General features: G+C 41.2%; 1 protein-coding gene across 1 annotated transcript; it reads right to left on the bottom strand.

Annotated features, from left to right (window-relative positions):
• Positions 1 to 243: 243 nt before the first annotated feature.
• On the bottom strand, positions 244 to 8,554 carry LOC131926129 (uncharacterized). The gene is given in 4 exon segments (XM_059281417.1): positions 244 to 1,489; positions 1,580 to 4,942; positions 5,077 to 5,239; positions 8,551 to 8,554. Coding segments are annotated over 4 exon segments (4,692 nt in total). The 3' UTR covers positions 244 to 327.
• Between the last annotated feature and the right edge of the window lie 16,131 nt (positions 8,555 to 24,685).

Raw genomic sequence — 24,685 nt, forward strand, 5'->3', positions numbered from 1 at the left:
AGAAGAAATCTCCTTCCCCCCCGCATTTCTTTGCGAGGGCCCAACCCCTCCCATCCCCCGGACAAACATAAAAGTCCGACTGGGCGAATATACATCTTGCTTGAGGGTGACGGCATCCCGGATCCGGCCAATGCACCCCCCCCGGGTGGATGGAGGAGTTTAAGGCATCAGGCTTAATGCCCTCAACCCCCCAAAATCCCGAATTCAATGCCAACTGACAGAAATCAGGAGTTAGGGGGGGCCACCATGTAAAGGGGGTATGGAGGGCGGTCGTCTGCCAGGCCGTCTCCCCAGTTTGTGAGATGACCTGCCAAGTGAGTTTCTTGACTAGGTGCGGGCTCTCTGCCGCCCTAATCCCCTGGGGGTAGACAGAGAGCAAGAAGAGGGGGAGGAAGAAGAGCCGCGGGAGCCGCGGGCCAACCTTATTTTTAGGGGGTTCTGTGTGCGGCACACTGTCCATGTTGATTCTCTGGATCCTGCTGAGTCGGCCTCCCCGGCAGCCTTCACATGAGAGGCGTGGATCCATGCAGCAATCCCGTCAACCTTGAGTGCAGTGGGGGTGGTCAGCAAGACAGTATAAGGCCCCTTCCACCGTGGCTCTAGACTCGAAGTCTGGTGGCGCCGAACCCAAACGGAGTCCCCAACCTGGAAAGGGTGGGGGACCACCGGCTTGTCCAGCTGCTCTTGGTAGGCTTTAGCCAAGGGTTTCCAGATCTCCTTCTGCACCAGCTGGAGGGCCTGTAGATGTGCCCCTAAAGTGGGGCTGGTAGCAAAAGATGAGATATCAGGATGGAGAAATTTCACGACTGGAGGTGGGGCCCCATAGAGAATTTCAAAAGGGGTTAGGCCGTGCGGCCCAGGAGTATTCCGGGCTCGGTAAAGAGCCAAGGGGAGTAGGAGCACCCAATCTCTAGTGCCAGTTGCAAGCGTTAATTTGGTTAAAGTCTCCTTGATTGTCCTATTAGCTCGCTCTACCTGTCCTGAACTCTGGGGGCGGTATGCGCAATGGAGTCTCCAGTCCATCCCCAACAGTTTGGCCACCTTCTGACTTACCTGGGAGACGAAGGCAGGCCCATTGTCTGACCCCAATATCTGAGGCATCCCATACCTTGGGAAGATTTCCTCCAACAGTTTCTTTGTGACTATATTAGCCGTCTCATTCTTGGTTGGAAATGCCTCAATCCATCCTGAAAAGGTGTCCACAAAGACCAGGAGGTACCGGTACCCATAGAGTCCGGGTTTTACTTCTGTAAAGTCTATCTCCCAATGCACACCGGGACGGTGGCCCCTCAAACGGGCTCCTTTGGCTAGATGTGCTTTACCTGCATTGACCTGGGCACATGCGGGGCAGGTAGAGGCCACCCGTCGGAGCACCCGATTCTGGTTTAGCAGAATTGTCCCGGTGTTTTCTCTGTCTATCAGGGTCTTTATTTTTGTCTCACTTAGATGAGTTAGGGCATGGAGGAATTGTAACATATGGTGGGTGTGAGAGGTGGGCATCACTATCCGGTTCCCCAGTAGGTAGGCTTGTCTCTGTGGGTCCCAGTCCGCCCCCATTTTCTTTGCTAGCTCATGGTCTTCGGGGCTGTAGGGCATGGGCTCTCTCCCGGGTGGAGGAGGCTCTGGAGTGTCCTGTATAGCCATTAACTGGCTATTCCCTATTGGCTGGGATGCCACTGTCCGGGCAGTCAAATCCGCCAGCCGGTTCCCCTTGGCTATCTTGGAGTTGTCTTTTTGGTGCCCCGGGCAGTGGACAATGCTGAGCTGGAGCGGGAGAAACAGGGCCCGCAGGAGGTCCAGGATTTCCTTTTTGTTCTTGATCTCTTTACCTGCGGATGTGAGCAGGCCCCTCCGTCGGTAGATTTCACCATGGACATGTGCAGTGGCGAAGGCGTATCTGCTATCTGTATACACGATGAGTTTCTTACCTTCTGCCATCCGAAGGGCCTGGGTGAGGGCGATCAGTTCCGCCCGCTGAGCCGAAGTCCCAGGCGGGAGGGCCGAGGCCCATACCACTTCGGACTCGGTGGTAACAGCTGCCCCGGCCCTGCGTTCTCCTCCGTCCAGGTAGCTGCTCCCATCTGTGTACCAGACAACATCTGGGTTCTTGAGCGGCTGATCTGTTAGGTCAGGGCGAGTGCCATGCGCCTCGGCTAAAATCTGGAGGCAATCATGCTCTATGGATGGGCTAGGCAGCGGCAGCAAGGTGGCAGGGTTAAGGGAGACAACGGGTCCGAACGTGACCCGGTCTGAGTCCAAGAGTAAGGCCTGGTAGTAAGTCATTCGGGCGTTGGAGAGCCATCTGTCTGGTGGTTGTCGGACCAAGGCCTCCACGGCATGGGAGGCCAGTACAGTCAGGGGCTGACCCAGGGTCAGTTTCCCGGCATCCTTGAGTAGAACTGCAATGGCTGCCACCATGCGGAGGCAGGGAGGCCATCCTATGGCCACAGGGTCCAATTTCTTGGACAAGTATGCCACAGGTCTTCTCCAGGGTCCCAGTCTTTGCACCAGCACCCCTTTAGCAAAGCCCGAGTTCTCATCTATAAACAGTTCAAAGGGTTTGGTAAGATCTGGCAAACCCAGAGCCGGGGCCTCAAGTAAGGCCTTCTTGATCTGTTGGAATGCTTCCTGCTGCTTCTCTCCCCATTGGAACATTACCCCTGGTTTTGTGAGGGGATATAGGGGGGCGGCCAATTCAGCGAACCTGGGGATCCATAAGCGACAGTACCCAGCCGTACCCAGGAATTCCCGAACCTGGCGGGGGCTGCGAGGAGGGGGAATGGAGAGTATTGTCTCTTTCCTGGCCTCCGTCAGCCATCTCTGTCCCCCAGTCAGGGTATAGCCCAGGTACGTGACCTTGTCTCGGCAAATTTGTGCCTTTCTGGCCGAGGCCCTGTAGCCCTTCTGTCCAAGCCTGGCCAGTAAAGCCCGAGTGCCCTCTAGGCACTCGGCCCGACTCCTGGCGGCCAGAAGTAAGTCGTCTACGTACTGGAGCACGGTCAGGGTTGGATGCTCGACCCGGAACCCGGCCAGATCTGCATGCAGGGCCTCATCAAAGAGGGTTGGGCTATTTTTGAAGCCTTGAGGGAGCCGTGTCCAGGTCAGCTGTCCCGAGAGTCCCTGTTCCGGGTCTCTCCATTCAAAGGCAAACAGTAGTTGGCTTTTAGGGTGCAGTCTCAAGCAGAAGAAGGCATCTTTCAGGTCTAATACCGTGTACCAGACGTGCGTCGGTGGGAGGGTACTCAGGAGGTTGTAAGGGTTGGGCACCGTGGGGTGTATGTCCTCCACCCGCTTATTGACTTCTCTCAAATCCTGGACTGGCCTGTAGTCCCCTGTCCCCGGTTTCTTTACGGGCAAGAGAGGGGTATTCCATGGGGACTGACAGGGCTTTAGTACCCCTTGGTCCAGGAGCCTCCGGATATGGGGTTTAATTCCCTCATGGGCTTCCCGTGACATTGGGTATTGTCTAATTGAGACGGGAGTCGCGGAGGCCTTTAATGAGATCATCAGCGGTGGCTGATCGTGTGCCAACCCCAGACCCCCAGTCTCTGCCCAGGCTTGAGGAAATTCTTCTAACCAGTTCTGTAATTCCTCAGGGGCCTTTTTCGAGGGTTCTGACTCAAACAAACGGTATTCTTCTTCTAGATTGAGGGCCAGGATTTGTAGAGGGCCCCCTCTAGGACCCGTGACCCTTGGTCCCTCTTCATCAAAATAGATTTGTGCTTTTAGCTTGGTTAATAGATCCCGTCCTAACAGCGGATGGGGGCATTCAGGTATGTGCAGAAAGGAATGGGTTACTTGCCCTGAAGCCAGTTGAACTTTTCTCTCGGTAGTCCAGTGATATCTCCTGTTTCCAGTTGCCCCTTGTACCAGTGCAGAATGCCGGCTAAGGGGCACTCCGGCATGGGTTAAGACTGAATGTTCGGCACCAGTATCAACCAGGAAGGTCACGGGCTGCCCCCCGATCTTGAGGGTTATCCTAGGCTCAGGGGGGGGCTCCTGGCCTCGACCCCCCTAGTCCTCCAGACTAAGGAGGTCCACAGTCTTGGGCTTGGGCCGGAGGGGTCCTTGTGGCTTCTTGGGACATTCCCGGGCCCAGTGTCCCTTCTCCTTGCAGTAAGCACATTGATCTTTATCTAGGGGTGGCCTCCTTCGTCCTCCCGGCCTATCTCCCTCTCTCCGCTGTCCCTGGGATACAACGGCGGCCAAAACTCTCTTTATCTCTCTATGCTGTTTCCTATCCCTTTCCTCTTGTTTCTGCCATCTCTTTTCCTCTCGCTCTTCAGGAGTTTCTCTCTTATTAAATACTTTCTCTGCTTCCTTCACTAGGTCTGGCAACCCTAACGCCTGTAGACCCTCCAACCGCTGCAATTTAGTTCTGATATCTGAGCTAGACTGATAGATAAATGATAGGATAATACCTGGAGCCTGACCTGGGTCTTCCGGATCATACGGAGTATACATCCTATAAGCTTCCTTCAATCTTTCTAGAAATGCAGCGGGTGTCTCTTCCTTTCCCTGTATTACATTTCTAACCTGAGCCAAATTAGTAGGCCTTCTAGCGGCCGCTCGGAGACCCGCTAAGAGCAACTGGCGATAGAGGCGTAGATGCTCCCTACCTTCAGGCGTATTGAAGTTCCAGTTAGGGCGAGTCAAGGGAAAAGCCGCATCGATGACATTCGGGAGTTGGGATGGCCTCCCGTCATCGCCCGGAACCTGTTTCCGGGCCTCCAGGAAAACTCTCTGCTTCTCCTCCACTGTCAAGAGGGTCTGCAGGAGCTGCTGACAATCGTCCCAAGTTGGCCTGTGAGTCACTAGGATGGATTCAATTAGGTTAGTTAAAGCAACGGGGTCCCTGGAAAAAGGGGGGTTATGTTGTTTCCAGTTATAAAGGTCTGAAGCAGAGAAGGGCCAGTATTGTAGTTGTTGGTTCAGCCCTTCTCTGAGGGGGAAAGCTTGGGACTCAGTAGGGGGTCCCTCCCGGCGGCCGCGGAGGCGGCAATGGGGGATGACACCTCATCTTCCTTGTCTTCATCTGAGGTCCTGCTGGTTGGAGAAACCTTAGCATCTGCCAACGGCCGGATGGCGGCTGCTAATGCGGCCGCCGCCTCCACCGCGGTGGCGGGAGCCACCCCTGCGGCTGCGGGAGCCACCCCTGCGGCGGCGGGAGCCACTGTCGCTCCGCCGGGTCGCCGAGTGGGTCCAGCCTGATAAGGAGGGGGCTCCTCTACCAGGAGATCTATGAGAGGGGAGTTAGGGTCCGGGGGAAGGACAGGGGGCTTGGGGGTCTCCTTGTGAGGGAGCACAGGGTAGAGGGAAGAGTCCGGGTTGAGGGGTGCGGAGGGCCCAGAGACTGGAGGGGGCTGTGGAAGGAAAGGCTTGACCCATGAAAATGGATTTTCGACCAGAGATCTCCAGATGGCGATGTATGGGGCCTGGTCGGGGTGTCCGTTAGGACTAGGGGCAAAAACCTTGCCCTCCACCTGTGAAATAAGAGAGAGGTTAAAGGATCCCTCTCGCGGCCAGCCAACATTCATCATGACCCATTCGGCCTCGCAGAGGGTGATCCATTTTTTCTTTTTAACAATGACACCTTCATTGTTTCCTCGGGCCTTAACATCGGACCAGTGGTCCGTGGTTAGGCTTAATGGGGTGGTGATGGTCTGTCCCATGGTGGTCTCTAGATAAAGGAGTGTTAGACAAGTAACGATAAACAAAAAGACAACACAGACGACAGAAATTTGCGCTGCGCGGCTTCGGCGTAAAACCGAAAGCAGAAATTCAGACGGGGAAGCGGAGGAACCTCGATCTCCGTCCCCTACCAGAAATTCAGACGGGGAAGCGGAGGAACCTCGATCTCCGTCCCCTACCAGCACCACGTATCCCTCTGATACGGGAGTGGCCCCGAAAAACCGTGCCCCAGAGGGGACTTCAGTGACCCGTGGAACGTCTTCCAGGGTCGCGGTGGGCGAAGTCCGAGCTCGTCAGCTCCTTCAGCCCCCACCGACTCAGACCTGACTTAGGGCGCCCAACGAAAACAGAAAACAAATAGACGGACTGCGACAAGACAAACAGTGGCCGGCCAACTTACCTCCTGACAGTGGGTCGGTGGTCCTGAGGCAGGGGGTCTCAATTCCCGGCCAACGCACCAAATGAAAGACCCCCGAAGGCAGTCTTCCCTCAGGAGAGACCCTCGCCTCCAAGGAAGACACCGAGACCACGAATCAGATGCAAACAGCAAGAGGCTTTATTCCGGAACACGGGTACCCGGGGCGACACAGACTCTCGAGAAGCTCAAGGGACTGGCGCGCCCACGGGCTGGAGCAGAGGGTTTTTATAGGGTAGGGCACGGGTACAGAAACAAGAAGCCTGGTTACAGGGTTTTGATTGGAGGATGCAAATGAGGCCTGCTCTGATTGGATGATTCAAGTGAGGCCAGGTTCAAACCCAGGACAGCTCGTGGTTTCTCCCCGAGCCTGCCCACGCTTTTGTCTAGGGTACAGGGTGTTTTTCTGACCTTTAACTGAGCTCCTCAGTACCTCTCAGGCTTTATTCAAGAACAGCTAAACTAAGTTATGTTAGGCGGGGAGGCTGAGGGTCTTTCAATACCAGTAGCCACAAGCCACGTGGCAAGGTATATATTTATTGAAATGGGTTAATTTAAGATGTAAGATCTAGCTAGCAAAAAGCCCGAGCCATTAGGCTAACCAGTTTTAATTAATATAAGCATCTGTGTATTTACTTGGGTCCAAGCTATGGTGATATTTTATTTGTACTAAAATGTGATTTTATTTGTATGTTAATAAATAAAGTTGCCTGGGGGTCAGAGCTAATAGCAAGCCATAGCAGAGCTGGGCATTCGTGGTGCACGCCTTTAATCCCAGCACTTGGTAGACAGAACTAGGTAGATCTCTGTGTGTTCAAGGATACAGCCAGCATTGGAGACACATGCCTTTAATCTCAATACCAACCATAGAAGACCTGGAGGTCTTTACAGACAGGCAGTGATGAGGCAGTCATGTGGTTGGATTTACAACCAATGAGAGGCAGAACAGAAAGTCTATTTAAAGACAAACACACAGGAAGTAGGTCTCTCTTGGCTGAAGAGGATCACTAAAGCAGGAAGGGTAAGGCTCTTAGCTCTGACCTCTTGGTCTTTTATCTTTACATTGGCTCTGTGTTTCTTATTTAATAAGACGGTTACTTCTACGCCAAGTGGCTACAGGATTAGCGGGTGAGATAGATTTGTCCTGACAACAGGTCAGGTGGGACACAGGAAAACTTAAGCTAGCTTCCTCCTTCCTTCCTTCCTTCCTTCCTTCCTTCCTTCCTTCCTTCCTTCCTTCCTTCCTTCCATCTGTCCTTCTTTCCTTCCTTTCTCTCTTTCTCTCTTTTGTGTTTTTGTTTGCTTGTTTAGTTTCTGCTGTGGTTTTTTCAAGACAGGTTCTCTATGTGTAGTCCTGACTATCCTGTAACTCATTCTGTAGTCCAGGCTGGCCTCAAATTCACAGAGTTTCACCTGCCTCTGTCTCCCAAATGCTGGGATTAAAGGCAGACATGCACTGCCACATCTGGCTGTGGTTTGATTTTCTCAATGGTATAGGGGCATAGAGATGTCAGTGTTAGAAGTTCAAGACTCTTTAGGGTATCCCAACTATTATACATATTATTGTGTTAATAGATAGAAGGCACTATAGATTCAGTAAGTCCACATAGTAATGTAGCACAGAGTAAATTCTGATGTTAATTTGGACATTAGTTGATAATAAGGTATCATTGTTGGCTCAGCAATTATGCAGATGAATGTAACAATGAAAGCTTTTCATAATAGGACTTTTCCTGAAGCTTCTTGAAAATGTGTGCTCCTTCCCTTACTATAATTCTGAAACTGCTCTAAAAAGTTTATCCTAAAATATGTTTTAAAAAATGATGTTTAAACCTGGTTTAAACCCAAATACACACATATTCACAAAAAAAGGAAAATATGAGATGAATGTGAACAAAGAAGACTGTTAGCTCTTTTATTTAACTTCTTTCTACAATATATTTTGATCATATTTCCCTTCTCCCAATTCCTCTCAGATTCTCCTCATCTCCCTACCCACCCTACTTTATGTCCTCTCTCTTTTTCTCTCTAAAAAAAAAACCTCATAAAAACAAAAATCAAAAAATCAAGCAGAAGATCACCCTACCCACCCTACTTTATGTCCTCTGTCTCTCTAAAAATATAAGACATAAAAACAAAAATCAAAACAATCAAGCAAAAGATCAATAAGACAAATAAATGAAATATAAAATGGAAAAAGGGATAAAACAACCACAGAACAAAACCAAAAGGATGGTGTACATTTTGTGTTGGTGAACTACTCCTGTATATGGGACCTGCCCAGGGATATGGTTGATGTACCAGTAGTATTCCTTTGGAGAAAACTGATTTTTCCCTTTGTCAGCAAGTATCAGCTACAAATAACTTCTTAAGAGTAAGACCCTGTGTCCATTTCCCCTATTATTTCTGGGACCCTATCTGTCTTGAACCTGTGAAGATCTTACGCATGTTACCACAGTCTCTGTGAGTTCATATGTGTATTAATCCCATTGTGCCTAGAAGATATTGTTTCCTTAGAGTAATCCCTTCTCCATGCTCTTACACTCTTTCTGCCTCATCTTCTACATTAGTCCCTGAGCTTTGAGTGATGGGCTTTGATGAAGACATTCTATGCAGGCCTGAGTATTCCAAAGTCTTTCACTCTCTGTACATTGACCATTGGGTCTCTCTATGTCATTTCACATCTATAGCAAGAAAATTTTCTGATGAGAGTATGTCAGTTGGAGTCCTTTAATTGCTATACTCCTTTATCAGAGCAATAATAGTTTGTTTTTCCTGAGGCTCATGACCTGGCTAGTCTGTTTCTTAGCCATTTTGAAAGTGTTAGGTATAGGCCCCATCTCCTGGAGTGGGCCTTAAATCCAATCAAAAAGTCTTGGTCACTGCTATAATATTTCTGTCACTATTGATCCAGTATATCTTGCAGGCAGCCAGGTTGCTGTTGTAGGTCACATGATTTGTAGGTATGTGACAATGATGATTATATTTCTCCTCTGGTAGCATGTAGAGTACCTTCTTGCTCTATGAACACAGGTCAGCTAGAGTGAAGTTATCAGCTAGGCACCAGCTAAACTTCTTAGTACTCTATGTCATAATTAAACATCTTCATCAATAAAGCCTTACCATCAGGTATTAGGGAGCAACCACTAGTCTTAGCAATTTCATGTGATCTTGGGACCCTTTATGCCAACAACTAAACCAGATGTAACCCATTCCTGGAATTACTAATACTTTAATGCATTTACAGCAAGAAATGGAAGGATCCATGTGGAGGATTGGAAAAATGAAATTACATGACATTTTCAAAACAAACGGAAAGAAATATATTTCTGATTAAAGCAATGCCAATTTGATTTCAGTAACTGAGAAGAGATATCCATTGAAAAATAGAGCATTTCTTTTCATGGAATTGTTTCTCTAAGTGAAGAAAATGACATCAGATTTATAATTTAAGTTAAATTGATAATGTAAATTCTGTCCTTAAAATTTGGAGAGGAAATATTTATCAGTTGAAAGTTAACACAAAAGACCTAGGATTATTGTAAGACAAGAATAATATTTAGAGTGTATCCCAAAATAATACATGTCAATTTATAATGGAAATGGCTAAGGATCGGATGTGCTCTTGTCTTCCCCTTAACATCAACTGAATGGTTAGTCATTCATTTATTTATTCACAAGTCACCATTAGGTGTCTTATGACACTCAAAATGCCTTATGTAGATTATTAGTATTGGGCAATAATAGTCAACCGAAAATTAAAGATTAGAAATATTTTCAACACACTTTACCTCAAAATTTTCATAAACATAGGATGAGAAGAAATGGTACCATGGGCCATATGTTTACAAAGCCTTGGTATACAATTTTGACTTGAGTCTTAATATTTCAAGCCCTAGGTAGTAATGGTAAGTAATAACAAATGATGTAGCATTTAAAATATGAACATAAACAAATAAGGATAAAGACAGGTATATCGATGGAAGTGGGGAGGGGAGGGACAAGAAAAATTGGAAAAAGACCTTGAAGTATTTGAGACAGGTGAAGGATACCAGTGTAAATTTTATTGTAGCAATTAGATGTCTACTACAATTAATAAGTAATTCCCACCAAGTCAGGTGAATTTTGCTTTAAAAATTAAACTCCAAACATGTATTTATTTATTGTGTCCCCACTTAGTGGATTTGTGGAGATCAGAGTACAATCTGTAAGGGTTAATTCTCTCCTCCCACTATGTAGATCCTGGGATTAAACTCAAGCCATCAGCCTTAACAACAAGCTTCCTTATGTGCTGATCCATCTCTCTGGCCCACTGTGCTTCTTAAATGAGTAGATCTGTTAAATATGTTGTTATAGCCAGTTACATGTAATAAATATGTATATGCTAAAGCAATGGTAGAATTCTCAATCAATACATAAAACATGGCCTGATGAACTTACACAATAACAGAGTTGACCTCAAATGTACTGTAAAGGGATACTAGATCCTTGGTGTTTTAAATGAATCCATCTACCCCTTCTTTCCAAAGAGTGATAGCTTTTTTTAACTTCTCAAAATATTTCAGTTAAATTCAAATTCTAATCACAGTTTGATTTAGGCAAAATTAAAATGAATACATGTGTTTATAATTTTAAAACAGTGAACAGGGAGATCCTAAAAGGTAATGAACTGCTGAAATTTTTAAGGAACAACGAAATCATGAAATTTGCAGGTAAATGGATGGAGCTAAAAAATATCCTATACAGTGAGGTAAATCAGGCCCAGAAAGACAAATGACACTGAACCTTTCTCATCTGCTATTCATAGCTCCAGATATTCAGATGTCAGTATACAATCTGGAGTAACTACAAAAACAAAACAGTAAAAAGGACCATGGATGGAGAGAGGTGTAGACGAATTCCTAAACAGTCTTATTAAATAAACACAGAGCCAAATACAGGGTGAAAGCCATAGAGATCAGAGAAATAGTGAGAGCCACCAGATAACCTTAGCTCACCATGCCTCTGTAGCTTCCCCAGAGTGAGTGCTTCTTCCTGTCTAACCTGCGCCTTTATTGCATTGCTGTTCTGCCTTCTCATTGGCTCTTAGCCCAGCTACCTCACTTCCTTGTCACTGTGTGTCTGTACAGACCTCCAGGTCTCTATGGTGGGTATTAAAGGCATGTGTCACCATGTTTGATTGTTTCCTAGTGTGTCCTTGAACACACAGAGACTCTGGTTGCCATGTGATCAGATTAAGGGCGTGTGCTATCATTGTCTGACTTTTGTTTATGGCTGGCTATATCTTTTGATCTCCAGGCAAACTTTATTTATTAACATACAAATAAAATATCACCACATTTCAGCACAAATAAAATATCACCACAGAGAGGGAAAGGGAGAAAAGATGGAATGGATTAATATGAGGGTTTAGAGGAAGGAAAGGGAAGGGAAAATGATATATAACTAAGTTATAATCTTAAAAATAAAAAATAAGGTAAAAAGGAAGATTCAAGGGATCATATAAACCATATGATTTTGTGAAAACACATTAACTTAAGTAACAACAACCTCAAAACACAGATAGGTCCTAAGGACTGAGTCTAAGGCCACCTGTAAACTACTCCCACTTAGCTATAAATAAAGAGCTACACACACTATCAGATTTCCTTTTTTTGGGTAAGCTTTTTCCTGTATATCATCTGGCTTATCATTTTGAAGCCTGATGGGGCTCATGACATTCATTTGAAATATATACAAATTTTGTAGAAAATATGTGAAATTAGTTTGCTTTATCTTAAGAGAGGTTAGTCATTTCCATGTACTCACAGACAACTTAGAATGTGAAGACTTATTTATATTATTCACTCAAATTATACATTTTAAATACCTCACCACCAGTCTAAATTACAATTATGTATATTATGATAATTTATGTCCAATCATATATCCATAAATTCATATTTAACAAAACTTCCATGAATTTGGGTGACAAACAATACTGTTTTGACAGTTAAAATTTTCACAAAAGTTCTATAAAAAAAGTGACATAAGCAAAATAAAAAATGCAAACTCTTAGTTACTGAAAGATATGGTAGTAAATGTTACTGGCTTACTCACGTGATCAATGTCATCATAGACTGAAAAAACTTAGAATAGTAAAGGCAGATACAAAGGATTTCACAGTAAATTTGCCTTCATCCTCTCCAAAGCAGAGCATTTAACAGGTATTTCATTGCTGAGTTGGTTAAAAGTGGCAGGTAATAATTGAACATTATGGCTAGTCTTAAAAATTCTAGAGGAAGACATCCTAAATTCTATATATTGTTAGCTAGAAAGCATCTCATTGCAAAACAGACTCATCTAAATATATTTTTGCATTTTCATATATGAAATACAAATAAAAACAGTGTGTCACCTGTGCACAACGGCAATAAATATAAAATGCAGTGTTTCCGTAAAACCTTTGGGTATGTAGTGTGTGTGTGTGTGAGTATGTATGTGTGTATGTGTGTGTGTGTGTGTGTGTGTGTGTGTGTGTGATTTGTATATATTCAAATACTTTCCTTTTGAAAAATGAACATGTTAAAATTTTTGAATGAAAAAATTTTTTACTTGAAATTTATTATAACAACCAAAACATTGTCGTGTAACACATAGAAGAAAGATGCACATGAACTATAAAGGGCAGTAAGTACTTGAGGGTGGACACTTAGGTTTTGGTGACAGATACCAAATTTTCTTTATTGATAAATGCAAGATCTCTATGAAACAGATATACAATTAAATCAATTGCATGTACACACAATATTAAAGCAATTAGTTGGTTTATGGGAGCAACTTTTTCTTTTAACTTTGCATTTTCCCTCTATGGAAAGAAACTAAAGTAGTTGAAGAGCTACCTAGGAGAATGAGGTAGGGGAAGGCCTCATATTTGACATTAATTAGCTTTTTTAAAGAATGCATCATCCTTTTTTATTAATCACCAGATAGCAAACGAAAATCTAGACTTTGGGGGGCAGAGTATTATCATTTTACACTTTCTCCTGCTGTGTTTTCTTATAAATGATTTTTTTTTCCTAGCAAATGCTTTCATTCCAAATTTGATGTGTTGTGGTTGTCAGGGTAATAGTTATTGTGCTCATACAGAACATCAAATCTGAAGCCAACAAAGATGGATGGTTTTCAATTCATTTCTAATGAACCATTTCTGAATGTGTCTGGGTCATTTTTGTTGTTTATATGATACATTTTTTCATTTTGCTTAAAGTCAACAATTTTAGCATCTTTCATAACCATATACCAACTTTTAAGCAAACATTAGAGAAGATTTAAACAAAATATTTTCTTTTATGAGACACTAGTAATACTTAAATTTACTTTAATGCAGTTTATTTTTAATTTAAAAATCAGCCAATAACACCTTCAACTTTCAGTCAATCTAGGCTCCTATATAAAATGAGATGGTCTAATTTGCCTTTTTCTACACTTCTAAATAGTAAAAACAATATTTTAAAATGTTTCTATATACTTCTGATTCTAGAATTGAAGATATGTCTTGTATGTTTGTACTAAAAATAAAATTTTGAGTTCCTATGGTGTAACAAATGTCTAATTTCACCACTCAAAATGTACTACAGAATTCCCTTTTGCCCTCCCAAAAATTTTACTCCACAACATCACAATATATAACCATGTTCAGAATAGAAAATATAACACATGTTGAAACATTAAGTCCTAATTTTTGCAGCCCAGAGGAATGCTCTGGTTATAAACACCCACTGTAGAATAGGGGAGTGTAGACAGTCCACACAGAAATGTAGTGATGAAGCCTTGCTCTCTGCATGGTACAGGCAGGGCTGAGGATACATTACAATGTTCCCACCAGCAAACCCTCAGGGCAAACAGGGCATAAAACAGGCAGGAGAGCTGGCTTAGTCCCTTGCCTGACAGTGTGGGAGAGCTGACCTTGGTGGCATGGGAGCAGGAGAGTAGGCAGAATGACCAACTCAGATATCACCCAAGCCCAGACGCAGGACTTTGAGTTGGCTCAACCCAATATCTACCCCATCTAAGAACTGCTGGATAAGCCGGGTGGTGGTGGTGCACGCCTTTAATTCCAGCACTCGGGAGGCAGAGTCAGGTGGATCTCTGTGAGTTCGAGGCCAGCCTGGTCTACAAAGCGAGATCCAGGACAGCTACCAAAACTACAAAGAGAAACCCTGTCTCAAAATAACCAAAAAAGAACTGCTAGAGCTCATGATGGGGCTGGTCCCTTGAAACCAAATTTGCAGGAACTCCATGACACAGGGCAACAACAGGATATCCCAGAGGAGTCCTGGTGAGGATCCAGTATTGATAGTGCCAGAGGCCTTGAACCTGACCAAGGACTTGTTACAATGAACATTTGCAAATAAAGCTGTTTGGGCAGAAAAAATATACTGTGGGCCTCTCTGTGACACATTGCAGTTTCCTTGACAAGATTTTTCAAAAAGTATTTTGTTTTGTTTTGGCAAGGGAGATTGCAAAGGTGGGAGGCAGATATGGAGGGATGGGAGATGAGTGGGACTGGAGTACATTATGTGAAATTCACAGAGAATCAATAAAAAGTTAAAAGAAGGTATTGATGAAGAGATTGAGTCATTACCTTCCTGACTTAATCAATAAACATTGTATGCATGTATTGCAATTTTACACTGCCTTCTGTCAATAAGTTTGTTATGTGAATCAAATGTTTTGAATGTTTAAGGAGATAGATGCTAAATATCCTGATTTGGTTATCACACATGGATTACCTGTATAGATTATCACACGATGTTCCATAAAGTTAAATAATTAATATAACACCTGATAAAATATTTTAACACAAAACCTTTTATTCATAAATACCAAGTTTAAAAAATATTTTATTTATTTATTTATTTATTTATTTATTTATTTATTTTATTCCCCTGCATAGTACTTAATTCAGATGAAATCAGCAGGCTACATGCCTCTCAAAGCCCAGACTCAGAAAAGAACAGACTCACATCAGAACTGCTTTTCTGTCTTCTGTATACGGTCTGCAGTGTCCCTTCCTAGACAGAGCCCAAAACCACTCCAGTGGTCTTGGCTTTGAAACAGTTATGTAGAAACCAAAAAGGAAGACCAGTTCACTTGGGAGTTTTACTAAAGGATACAAAAAAGGGCATCCACCTCAGCAATTGGTCCTGTAGCCTCTTAAGTGGCACTTTTCATGGAAAGTGGGGGCCAGGGGACCAGTGATAAAAAGCGAATCAAACCCAGGCAGATTTTTTGAGAAGCAGAAGGGTAAGAGAGGCAAGTTCAAGTATTTCTCCCAACACAGCTGGAGTCCCCAGAGAAGGCAATCAGAGGAGTTGAAGAACTGGGATTTAATGTGATGATATTCTTATCCCATCTCTCATTTGTTTTACCCTACCCAGGATCATCTTGGAGACTGTAATCTCCATGGTGACAAAAGTTCCATGGCAGGCTTCTGAACCACCCGACCTCCCACCACAGGATTCTGCTGAGGCCAACAACAATAGGCACCTTGGGATATTTTATGGCAAGAGTACATCCCGGTAACACTTGAGGTAGAGTCTCTTTCCCCTGTGGGAGGCTGTTCTAGGACCTTGGAGTCTGGAATAAGTTGTCACTACTGAATCAACCAGGGTTCTCCTGGAAGCTGGAGACAGAAGCTTCTCCTCCCTTGACCATCCCAAAGAAAGGCTGCTATTCTGCTATTCTCTGACAAGCTGTGCTGATGACTCTAGACAGTTGCCTGAAGGAGAAGAGCATCCTGCAACTGTGAATGTTTCTGGATTTCTTGAATGGATGGCTAGTCTCATAGTGTCACAGTCAGGCACCACCTAATGACATTCTGAAGAGATTCTTTGCTTAAAGAACACTTGGAAATCAATGATCTCTTTTCATGCTCAAATGGAATATCTCTGCAGACCATAACATAGAGTAGAATCTCCAAGGACCATACTGCTGTTGACCTTCCATGGTAGCAAGGCAGGAGATCCTCTTTGGAGGACTGTACACTTGAGTTCCATTGAAGTCTGTGTAGACCAGGTCCTTGAACACCATCCCCATTCAAAGTCAATGAGTTTGAGCTCTCAGTGGTTACAATCAATTTTTAAAAGAAAGGAAAATGGGATTATGAAAATGTTAATCAATTTAAAGTGTATTTATTTTGGTGGGTCTTAATACCTGATATATAAAGGAAAAATCTGAACTCAGAGATAGATCCGTGAAGCTGTATGAAAACAAAGACTGAAATCAGCATGATGAGAAAGAAGCCAGTGAAGACCAAAGGCTGTGCCTGAAGCAGTGCAGAGCACTGTCACAGAGGGGGCAAGAACACAGCAACAGTCTTCAGAAAGATGTCGGAGTGCCTGATTAAATGTCTCTTTTTCCTTCTTCCTTTTAACTCAAGCTTCAGTGAATTCAGAAATTACATTTAATCATTCAAAACAGTTATTTTAAATTAACTTCCACTTACCACTTTCTAACACAAAACCAATCTGCATATATCTAGGAGACAGAGTATACAAGACAATATTGTCTATCTTCTTCCTCCTTTCTACAGTATGTATTGAAATTAAATATGAACCAGTGAAAGGTTATTTGCAAAGTTGCAATTGGCCTTGAATTATCTTCAGTCAAAGAAACTATTTTTGTGTTTGATGTACTTTATTATGATACTGAAACCATAAGAGGTTCTAACATTTCCACCGAGGAAAGGATAATTATTTCATCACTTACATCATCACTATAAATACACCAATGTTTAGTAGAGCTTTTACTTTGGGGCTTAAAACACAACTACATGATGTGTTGAGTTTCTGTTGAGAAAGGTGCTCTTATTTTCATGAGTTTATTTTGATAAAAAATGGGTCACTCCTCTCTTGCCTCATCCCATGTTCTTCTCTTATGATGTATGGTTACACAATTAACTGCAATCTAGCAAGATGAGTTCATTTATGGTTATGAATACTGAGGGTATAAATGCCTTCTGCTCCTTGATTTCTACATCATCCTCAATATTTGTGTAAAGTTCTACTACTTAACAAAATATATTTTATGTTTTTAGTGTTTTACCTTCCTCTGGACTTACTAACCAACCAGCTTTATCTTGCATATGTCTTAATCTTGTGTGTTATTCTCATATTTTTTCTATACTATTTATTGGATATGATGCTTCAAGAGCCTTGTGTTTATTCTATAAAATTTTTCTTACATATGATCTAATTCATAGGTGAAACCATCTAGGACTTTTTAAAAATGGCCTTTTGAGTTTCATATTTTCATAATATCTGTTTGATCATTTTTAATTTTTCTATCCTTTGATTTAATTTCTCATTAATACCCTATGAAGTCTTTTTCATTCAAATATTTTATTGAGTTATTTATATTTGAATTAGTTAGTAGGCATTTCATCTGTACCAATAACTTTAAAGTTCACTAGTGGGGATTTATAAATATCTGAAACAGCCATGTTACCTTGTTTATTCATATTTTGTATTTTTATAATGACATTTGTACATTTGCTATCATATATCTCTCTTCCATTATTATGACTGTATTAGGAATACTTTTTCATAGGTAGTGACCCTGGCACATGAGCTTACTTTATATTAATTCCATTCTAATGGTTGTACAGTATTTTTTCTGTAGTTTCTTGGGTTGTAGTTAGTCAGGGTTGACTCTGCATTCTGTGCTGGAAACTGGGGTAGAAGTTTTATCTTTCTTTGAGAGGATCTTTCTGTACAGGACACCCATTAGTAGCACCAACCTGATAGTTCTAGAAATTTTGTTAAGAACAGAGTATGTGACTCTGTGTTTTTCCTCTGGACTTGTCAGCACTCTGCTTTGTGAAAGAGCATGCCATGCTGAACAAAATATGACAAAATTCAGCATCTATTTATAATTACAAGCCCCGAAGAAACTGTTGATGATAGGATCATGGATCAAATAATAAATAAAGACTAAATACAATAGACCTACATACAGCATGATTCTGAATTGGAAAAATACTAGAAAATATCTTGTAAAATCAGGGGTGACCTAAAGCACCAGTATTATTTATTATAGGGTCGTCATCCTTAGGGTTTCTATTGCTTTGATAAAACATCATGACTAAAAATAGCTTAGGGAAGAAAGGATTATTCCTGCTTACACTTCTCAAGTCACACTCCATTGCTGAAGTTAGTCAATGCAGGAACCTGGAGGCATGAACAGAAGCAAAAGCCATGGAGAAATGCTGCTTATGCACTTGCATTCCCATGGCTTACTCAGCTGATTTTGCATATATCTTTGGACCATCTGCTCAGGGTTAGCCCCATCTACAATAGACTAGACCATCCCACTACAACACTAATGAAGAAAATACACTGCAGACATTTCTGTGGGGGGGGGGAGTGCGGAAATTTTATGGAGATAATTTCTTAGTGAGGTTTTCTTTCCCCAAGTAACTCAAACTTTTGTCAAATTGACAATAAATTAGCCAGGACAAGAGCGTGCTGTCATCATCAGAGCAATTGGGTAAGAAAAATAAATCAAGTGGATTATATTTAGGAATGGAATTATGATTATTCTTTGTATACATCAACGTTCTTTAGAAGGAGAAAAGAGATAGAACATGTTTACATGGGATTTATTACATTGACTTACACAATACAGCCTAGATTGTTCAATAAATTCCCTTCTCCCATCTCCTTTTTTATCTGGGTTGGCACATGAAGTTTCCACACATATTGAGGTCTGGTCTTCTTACTTCAAATAAAGTGATCAAGAAAATTCCTGACAAACATTCCTAGCAGCTTGCCTTTTGATTTATGACGGATCTAGTCATAATACAATCAAGACTTATTATCACATCTAAATTAGTAAATAATATAGCCCAGTATTAAAAAGCCCTGGGAACTCTCCCTCAAAGTATTTAGATCATATAAACCACTTTCAACAAAGAAGCAGGATACAAAATCAACATGGAAAACAAGTGGTGCTTCTCTAAATCAGTAATGGACATGGTTTGAAAGATATCAGGAAAGCAATCTCATTTACAATAGCTCCAGAAATTATCTAACAATGTACAGAGCAAGAGGTAAAAGTATCTCTTCAGTAAAATCCAAAGATAGACTCTGCAGATAGAAACTGAAGAAGGTTCTAGATAATAGTAAAAAATCAAGGATTCATAGATTAGCAGGACATTGTTAAAATGGAAATATCATGAAAAGTGATCCATAGGCTCAAGGAAGTTTGTAAAAAATTACCAAACAATGTTATTCACAGGACCAGGAAAAAAAAAACTAAGTATTTGTGTGAAAGAAAAAAAGTTTATAAAAATTGTAAATAACCAACAATATCAAGACTTGGGGTATGACAATACTCAATTTCAAAATATGCTATTGAGCAAAAGTTTTAAAAAAAACTCAACAGTACACCAGCATAAAATAAACCAGACAGAACAGTGGAATATAGTAGAAGAATCAGAAATCAAACCACTTAGTTATAACTACCTCATTCTTGACAAATATGCCACAAACATATGCTGGACATGTAACAGCCTTTTTACCACAAGAAGTGCCAGGAAAACCAGACTCTTATATGTAGAAGAATGAAACTAAATTGCTCTGTCTCATCCTGTCCAAAAATAAATTCTCAATCTACCAAAGACCTTTGAAACTCGCAGGAAAGCTTAAAGTCTTCAAGATACAGACACGGATAAGGAAGTTCAGAAAAGGACTCCAGCAGCATAGGAATTAACAGCACAAGTTACAAACTGCATCCCATGGAAGGAAAAAGCTTCTGCAGGAACAGAGCTAGTCCAAACAATAGGTGGAAATCTCAGCTCTCAACTCCTCTAACATATGCGTAATATAAGGAGAACCAAAACTACCGAATAACAGGATGGAGAATGGCTCAGAATGTGCTTGCCGCACAAGTTAGAGGACCTGATCCCAGCATTCATGTGACAATCAACTATATGTACCGGTCATCACAGCACTGGACAGGTGGGGAGAGAAGAATCCTCAGGGCTTGCTAGCTGAATTGTTAAGTTTCAGATTTAGTGTGAGAACCTTTTTAAATAAAATGACAGATGAAGATGGCCCATAAAGATCTTTGATAACCACATACATGAACATGTGAACACATAAACACATATGCTAAACACACAAGAATTAAACACAAAACTAATCAAGCTAACCAATGAAAATGTTTATAAAAATATGTTATTTATAACAATGATGTGAACAGTACCTAATATTCTATCCATCAGAAAAATGTAAATCAATAGTACACCAATGTTTTTTCTAGTTCCATTCAGCATGGCTATCACCAAGAACATAAAAAAAAAATGACAATTGCTGTCAAGGATGTGGGTAGAGAAAAGAATCTGCTTATGGCATTATTAAGTAGGTGAATTGGTATAGATGTGATAGATATAATAATGCAACTTGTTCAGAAAATTACCAATAGAAATATTTTAAGATACAACTCTATCATTCCTAAGTATTTCCCAAAAAGGAATGACAGTCACTGTACAAAAACCAGTGCCAGAATACACATGTTAGCAATGCATTATCCACAATGGCCAAGTCATCAGATAAGCTTCAGTGTCTGTTTACTGCTAAATGATTGAATAAAATGGGTTATGTGTATATAATGGAGTTAGAGTTAGACACAAAGTAGAATAAGCATATATCATTTGTCAGAAAATTGGCAGAAATAGAAATCATCATGTTAATGGAAATAAGCTAGAATCAGACAGAAGAGTGTCACATTTACTCTCATATGTGAAATCCAGGGAAAAAAAATCAGTGGTGTAAAATTCAAAATGAAACAAATGGAAAAGAGGAAGCGGACCAACCAAGTAGCCCAGGCAGGGAAGGAGTAGGAGGGATATGAAGACAGGGACAGGATCAAGGTACAGGACATGCAGCTAACAAACATTGTGGTAGAATCCGTTTATGTAAAATTAATATGCAATAATGAATAAAGCCAAAGGAAAGGGAGCATGCTGGTGTCTGTCATCCTTGAAAACTGAGTTGTGGTCACTAGCAAAATATTCAAATTTTATTAAAAGACTAGATCTTGCTTCATGGTTATCTGAACCCACAAGTTTGGAATCCTGTTGGCCTCCTCAGATTCAGTACTTTCTAGTCTGTGATTTCTGCACATGTTACTGAATATATCTAAGCCTTAATCCCTTATGGATCAAATATGCATAATTAAAATGTCTCTGGAGATTCACTCTAGCATAAACACACATTTGTTACATAGTCCCACTATTTCCTTGTGTGGGTACAATGAAAGATTTCCAAGGAATGATTTGCTAAATGCTGTCCAAATCTTGAATGTAAAGATAATTTTATACTGTAATTTGTAGATATAATTTGATCTAGCAATTTCACTCCTGGGAAATAATTCTTAAAATACTTACATATATGTATGCAGAAAATCAAATGATTAATTCCCAAAATATACGCTTATCATGACAAAACTCAAACATTACCTGTATCCATAATAAACTATGTTGAATATATCTAAAAAAACAGTGAAAGATCTATGTAATTACTTATAGTTTTACTGGACTTTACATTTTTCTAAAGGAACTTCTTCCACTTTCAAAAACTAGGTTTTGTGCCATGGATTGTTGCTGACTGAGGTAATATTTTATTATGAATTGTTTCTTATCTTTACTCTTAGTGTTTATATATGTGATTTAAACACAAATTTCTGAAATAAAAACAGAAATAAATGTAAAACACACAAGAGTTTTCATAATTTTCACTCAACAATCAAAGTGCATATAAATCAGCATATATTTTTTTAAAAAAAATTTTAATCAGCTTGTGTGTTGTGCCTGTACGTCTGTGAATCACACATGTGATTGGTGCTTGAAAAAGTTGCAAGAGGGCATTGGGTGCCCTGGAACTGGAGTTGAGGAAGATTGTGAGCCATCATGTAGCTGCTGAGAATCAAATCATGGTGCTCTGCAAGAGAAGCCAGAATGCTTACTCATGGAGCTATCTTTCCAACTCCACCATACAGTTTTGTGCTCATGAGTTTTATACCTTTTCAGGGATACATTAAAAATTTAAGGCCAGGTAGTGGTGGCACATATCTTTAATCCCAGCACTTGGGAGGCAGAGCCAGGCAGATCTCTGTGAGTTTGAGGCCAGCCTGGTCTACAGAGTGAGATTCAGGATAGGCACCAAAACTACACAGAGAAACCCTGTCTCGAAAAACAAAACAAAACAACAACAAAAAAATTAAACCATATTCTTATAAGAATGTGTGGCATTCCATTGCATGTATTTCAATTCTGGGCATGTAGTACAAATTCTTATAAAGCATATTGAGAAAAAGCAAGTCAAAGTTAATGCCATCAGGGAATTAACCTTCAAGTTATCTGAATGTCTACTTCTTAGAGTCCATAAGAAATTCAGGCCAAACGTCAACATGAATGTCAATTTCATCGGCAGAGAAGGTGCCAGATGCTGTTGGCTAAACGTGCTCCAGAGTGCGGCATCTGGGGCCAATAACTGCCATACCGAGCCCCATCTGCAGCTAAAGCTGTTGACTCTGCTTTGGGGGAAGAAAAATCAGAAATAAAGAAGGCAGTTAAATTCTGAATCGTGCCAGGAATAGCAGAAGGCAGGTTGCAGTCAGCATTCAAATTATGTCCCGAGCCCAATTTGCGTTTTAATGTCTTGAAACTGGGTAAACACTAAACTGTATTAACTCCAGTTGTTTAGAAAGATGAACACATGTAGGTAGTTCAGTATCTTAGGACACACAGATCAACTGAAGAGTTTGGATATTCGAGCAAAAACTCATTTCCTTCACTTTTGCTTCTCAATTTAAAATCATGCACAGTGAATGAAATTTAATTGTCATTGACCTAATGTTTTGTATGATAAACAAATTGGTTTTTTCAACTAAAACAAAATTCAAGAATCTACTTTGAATTTGCAATAGATTTCTTTACACTAACTTCACAAAATTAGATGTAATACTTAGTTTATCCTCAGTTATACTTTTAAATATTTGCTCAGCAGAAATTTGTGTGAAAGTTATATAGAATCCTGAAAGTTAATTAAATATATATTTCTCTTAGTGGGAAAGAGATATATAATGTTCTTAAGGAGGTTTTCATTTTCTGTACATATATTTGTATAAAATGTAATGAGTTGACAGCTGTATTATTAAAAAGATTCATTTATCCCATTTTAGTCTGTCAATACATATGTAATACTAAGAAATATTTAAATAATATGAACAATAAAAGGAAGTGATTGTAGAATGCAATATGTACCAAAAACTGAATTAAACACTCAAGTATGAAATGTATTTCTATTACAACCCTATTTATTGTAACTACTATTTTAGAGACTTTTTAATTTATTTTCATTTTATCTGTATGGATGTTTTGCCTCCACATATTTCTGTGGATCATCTGCATGTCTGGTGTCTGTAGAGGCCAGAAGAGGATGTTGGATCTCCTGCAACTGGATTACAAATGTTTGTAAGCTGTTGTGTATTCTGTGACTAGAACATGGATCTTCTGGAAGAATCATCAATACTCTTAACTGCTGAGCACTCTTTTTTATCACTAATGCTATTATGATTAATTAAATTTCTTATATGAGGATATTGGAATCCTGTAAGTATAAGGTATACTTTCCCACTTCAGTTCATACCAATCATAGTGACTACCCAGACACTAACTGTACAGCCCATTTCCCACTCTTCGCTCTCTCTTTCCTTCTCTCTCTCACATACTATAAAATTCCACGTTATCATCATTTCTATTAAAGAATTGAAAGGGTATCTATGAACTGTGCTTTTCCATAAAGAAACAAGAACACTTTGCAGCTCTCCTTAAGCTTGTATGTTGCACACAAGTAAGTGCTTTCTATGAATGATTAAAAACATCAAGAGTGGTCCCTTTGACAAGCCTCATGTCCCATGCTTATACTGTGAATAGGGAACAGTTAGCCAGACTTCCACTTTACTTGAAATTGGCCAGTAACTGACTATCAGCAATATAGATGAGCTTAACACATTGCTGTTCTTCTTGACACTTTGTAATTACTCTCAGTAAGCCCAGAAAATGCCTGTAGCTATGGCAGAAGACATACTCATGGTACAACTTCTCCAGACATCACTAGGGAACTGTACAGCATGCTAAGTAAATACAAATGATTATGTCTATTGTGCAACTATCCCCCCACAAGAACAAAGTGGGGCAATGTTCATCCTGGTAATCCAGCAGAAGACTTGTGATTCTACAAACACACGTCATGCATATGAAGGTGTGTGAATCGTTTATAAACAGATACGTTAGCTTGCTCTTCCTCCTATGCTGCCCTCTATAATTCAATACTGAGCTCATAAAGAGGCTTCTAGAGTCTCTTCGTTTCACCTTTCCTCTTAGTAAAGGTGGCTGAACTTATGTAAAAGCAGCAGCAGCAGCAGCAGCAGCAGAGCAGTGGCAGCGGTAAGGGTGATGCCATCAGTAGAAATGGTGGCAGAAACAGTGGCCAGAAGGAAGCTGAAGAATTCCCGGAGAACAACAATGAA

Source organism: Peromyscus eremicus, chromosome 16_21 (assembly GCF_949786415.1).
Source record: "Peromyscus eremicus chromosome 16_21, PerEre_H2_v1, whole genome shotgun sequence".
NCBI lineage: Eukaryota > Metazoa > Chordata > Mammalia > Rodentia > Cricetidae > Peromyscus > Peromyscus eremicus.